Genomic DNA, 3,387 nt, shown 5'->3' with positions numbered 1-3,387 from the left:
TCGGCTACGTCGTCGCCGCCAGTAACATCAATGATTTCATCGTCCACAGCGACGTAGAGTTTGCGGATCAAGTCATTCTTTACCCAATTACCCAGGCATTGCAGCCCCTCGACAGTTCCGGGCGAGAGCCGTGCCCTGTCCCAAGAAATCGTCCGCCTTGTGCAAGAGAATACCCGTTCTGGGTCGTCTGACATCGCCGGCACACTGAGCACGTCTAGTGCCATTTGGTGCAAGCGTGGGTACTCCATCCTTTGTTCTTCTCGGCACCACCATTCAAGCGGCGTGTTTGTCATCATATGTCTCGGCGGAGAATTGACGAATTTTTCGAATTCATCCTCATCGCCAGGTGTATCCAAGACGCTCATCGATTGCTTGATTCGCTCATACGGAGTAGCTTCCCGTCGTTCGTTACCCGAACGAGCCAACTCCAACGAGAGGGGCCGGTCCTTGTATTTCGCCCAAAGGCGCCGTGCGCCATCAACGGCCGTCTGCCGCCATTCCTCGGCCCAGAGCGTGGGTACTCCATCCTTTGTTCTTCTCGGCACCACCATTCAAGCGGCGTTTTTCTGGGTGGAGCAATAATGCCGTGGCATATATGGGATTTTTGTCGCTCTCTTCGTAATACTTCGAGAGAACCCACCATCCCATGTGCACGGAATTAACCATACGCGCGTTGTCCAGGTATTTGACCTGTTTCACCATCAGCGAAACTCCTAGTAATCGATCACACTGCTGGTCCTTACCTTGGCATCCTCAAACTGCATGAAGAGAATATCCATATTCTCCAGCACCTGATCTATTGATGCCCATTCCATTTGCTGTTCCAGGGTGGCCTGGTAAAACGGCTGTAAGAACTCATGGGTCATTTTGAGCATTTGCCAGTCATCATGGGTAAGGCCTCCAGCTCATTGTGGTGCTGATTTAGGAATATTGACAATGGACCCTCCTGGCTTACGGCCGCATCAAGTAATTTGAACCATGAGTTCCAGCGAGTAACATTGTCAATCCCGAGTGCCTTTCCTGCAACATCATCCCATGCGTCATTACGAACCGTGGAGTTTCGGATAAAGACTGCAATGTTGTGGAGTTTACCCAGAGGGCCGATGCTCCGCCAGCCTGCGGTGTCGTTGCGTTTCCTGCGTTTGCCGTGCGTTGTTTGGCTAGTCGTAGTTGAGTGCAGCTGGTCGTGCAACGCCTCCGCAACGGTTACGTCAGTCGTCTCATCTTGCGCCTGTTCCATTGCCACCTGCAGGGCGTTCTTGCTAGTTGCAAAGAGAAAGGCTTGGAGGGACAAGTTAATGATGTGGCCGACGCATCGCGTTCGAGACGATACTGCATCAAATGCAACGCCGTACTCCTCTAATAGCTCAAGAGCAAGTTGGCGGAGACAAGTGTCGTTCTTTACGTCATTATCCCCAGTGATGTAGCCTACTCGGTGCGCGAGGTTGTATTTTCGGATAATCTTCATCAAGTGCGGTGTCATTGCCGCGCCAGCGTGAGAGTGGCGGAGGTTTGGGAGTCCTAACAATGCTTTGCGAAGGTTGTATCCCTCGTCAACCCATTGTGCGTGTACAGCGATATACGCCTTGCGCTGAGGAGAAGACCATACATCCATGGCAATGTGTACGAGGCTCCGGGACATATCCAGCCATTTCTTTACAGATTCCTGATGCGCGTCGTAGGCCCGATCCAAGTCCGCTGCCACGGTGTTTCCAGAGTCGACCAGGAGCTCTTGAACGGCGGGATTTACCGCAGATAGAAGTGCCTGGTATTCTGGCCACGTTGCAAAGTTCAGCGGCAGGTACCTACGGGCAGAGAGGAGCATCTGTGCCTCTCGAAAGGCATCGGCATTGATGACCCCCCGCAAGGTGTTCACTTCATTCGCCCTGGCCTGTTGCAGCTGGTTGGCGCTTGTCCTTGCGAATGCATTTTCTATGGCAAGTTGGCGCTTGGTTTGAGATTTCAAGTCCTCTCGAACATGTATGTGATGCGCCTTCTCGAGGTGATAGCGGGCGTTGCCAGATATGTGTGTTGACCAGGAGGGATTACAACAACGCGTGCAGTAGTGGAGCAGTCTCCCGCTCATCGTGCGTGGTTCGTCGCCTTGAGCTCCTCGAAAATGATCCCATGTGGATGTCGCTCTTAGTTTTCTTCTCTTGACCGCATGCTGAGAGGAAGATGCCTCCGGGTCGGACAGAGTGCTGGCAACTTGCGAGACACTATCTGACGGCAGTACGGAGGAAGAGCTTGATGCGGCGTTGGATTGGGGCAGTGAGTGTGTGTTGGCCATTTCTGGCCGCTTGACGCGTGTAGTGGCGCCGCAGTTTCGGTTGCTAAAGGTTCAAAATTGCCCAACTCGAGGCTTCATTCAGAATCGCGGAACGAGCAACGTACGCGTCAGACTGCAGAACCTGAAACTCGCCAAAAAGATACCTAAGTGGGTCTATATTCTTAAGACTTCGTAATATGTATTCATAGGCGGCGTCTATATTTTTATGCTTATGCATAAGCTTAACAATAATTATGCCATAAGCAAAGAATATGTATTCATTACTGAGATGTCTGGTTGCTTCTTTCCTCGAGGTGGTATTTGCCCGTCTCGATCGACACGATGGACGTCCGCCATGTGGCTGTTCGCTTGGCTCGTCGATGCGGCGTCGTACATATGAGTCGTTATGGCCTTCTTTCGGTGGCAGAGCTTGCACACCCAAAATCGATGACCAGAGCTGTCATTTTCAACGTCGTACCCATACTCCCACACCCAGCCAGTGCGTGGCCTTTTTCGGGGTCTACTGATGGAATAGCCTGAGAGGCGATTCCAGTCAATTCCTTCATAGCCAACGCAGTCGGAAGAGAAAGTTGTATTGTCCGCCTGCTCTTTCACGATATCCGACGCGCTGAGGTCGAAGGAGCTACCCGGGTCGCTGTAGCTGTTGTCAGGCAAGCCTGGCAAGGATGTGGGTCCGCTGTCGGCACTACCGACAAAATCCATGCCAGAATGAAGCAGGTGAAGCTCCTCCAAAGGCTACTCCATGATCTCGGCGATGTCAGCTTGCGCTGCACTACGCGACGAAATCGCGCCCACTGAGATTTCGAAGGCAACGCGTCGTGGAAAAAGCAAAAGCAAGAGCAAGGTTCGTGGCACGGGCCACTTGAATGTACGTTACACCAGCGTCGGCTGTGAACGAGGAAGAGAGGCTACCCTAAGGAGTTATTCAAATGACTATTCAAATATCCAAATAAATCGAGCCCTCAGATTTGATTTGATTCAAGTGATTCAAGATCAGATCTGATTTGAGTAAATTTGGATTTATTTGATTTGATTTGAATAAATTCGAATGCCATTTATTTGTTTGCAAGTCTGCCTCCCAGACTAAAATGACTTTT

General features: G+C 51.3%; 2 protein-coding genes across 2 annotated transcripts; both read right to left on the bottom strand.

Annotated features, from left to right (window-relative positions):
* Positions 1-477: 477 nt before the first annotated feature.
* MAA_10145 (transposase-like protein) lies at positions 478-2,290 on the bottom strand (the record flags this gene model as incomplete). The annotated part of the gene is made up of 3 exons (XM_007828143.1): positions 478-690; positions 744-845; positions 956-2,290. 3 exons carry the CDS (start codon positions 2,288-2,290, stop codon positions 478-480), a joined length of 1,650 nt encoding a protein of 549 aa, XP_007826334.1.
* Positions 2,291-2,521: 231 nt separating this feature from the next.
* MAA_11755 (uncharacterized protein) lies at positions 2,522-2,992 on the bottom strand (the record flags this gene model as incomplete). Its single annotated transcript, XM_011412670.1, has 1 exon — positions 2,522-2,992. One exon carries the CDS (start codon positions 2,990-2,992, stop codon positions 2,522-2,524), a length of 471 nt encoding a protein of 156 aa, XP_011410972.1.
* Positions 2,993-3,387: the final 395 nt, after the last annotated feature.

The sequence above is a fragment of the Metarhizium robertsii genome (genome assembly GCF_000187425.2).
Source record: "Metarhizium robertsii ARSEF 23 chromosome Unknown MAA_Scf_19, whole genome shotgun sequence".
Lineage (NCBI taxonomy): Eukaryota > Fungi > Ascomycota > Sordariomycetes > Hypocreales > Clavicipitaceae > Metarhizium > Metarhizium robertsii.
This window is presented reverse-complemented; position numbering and strand designations above follow the sequence as displayed.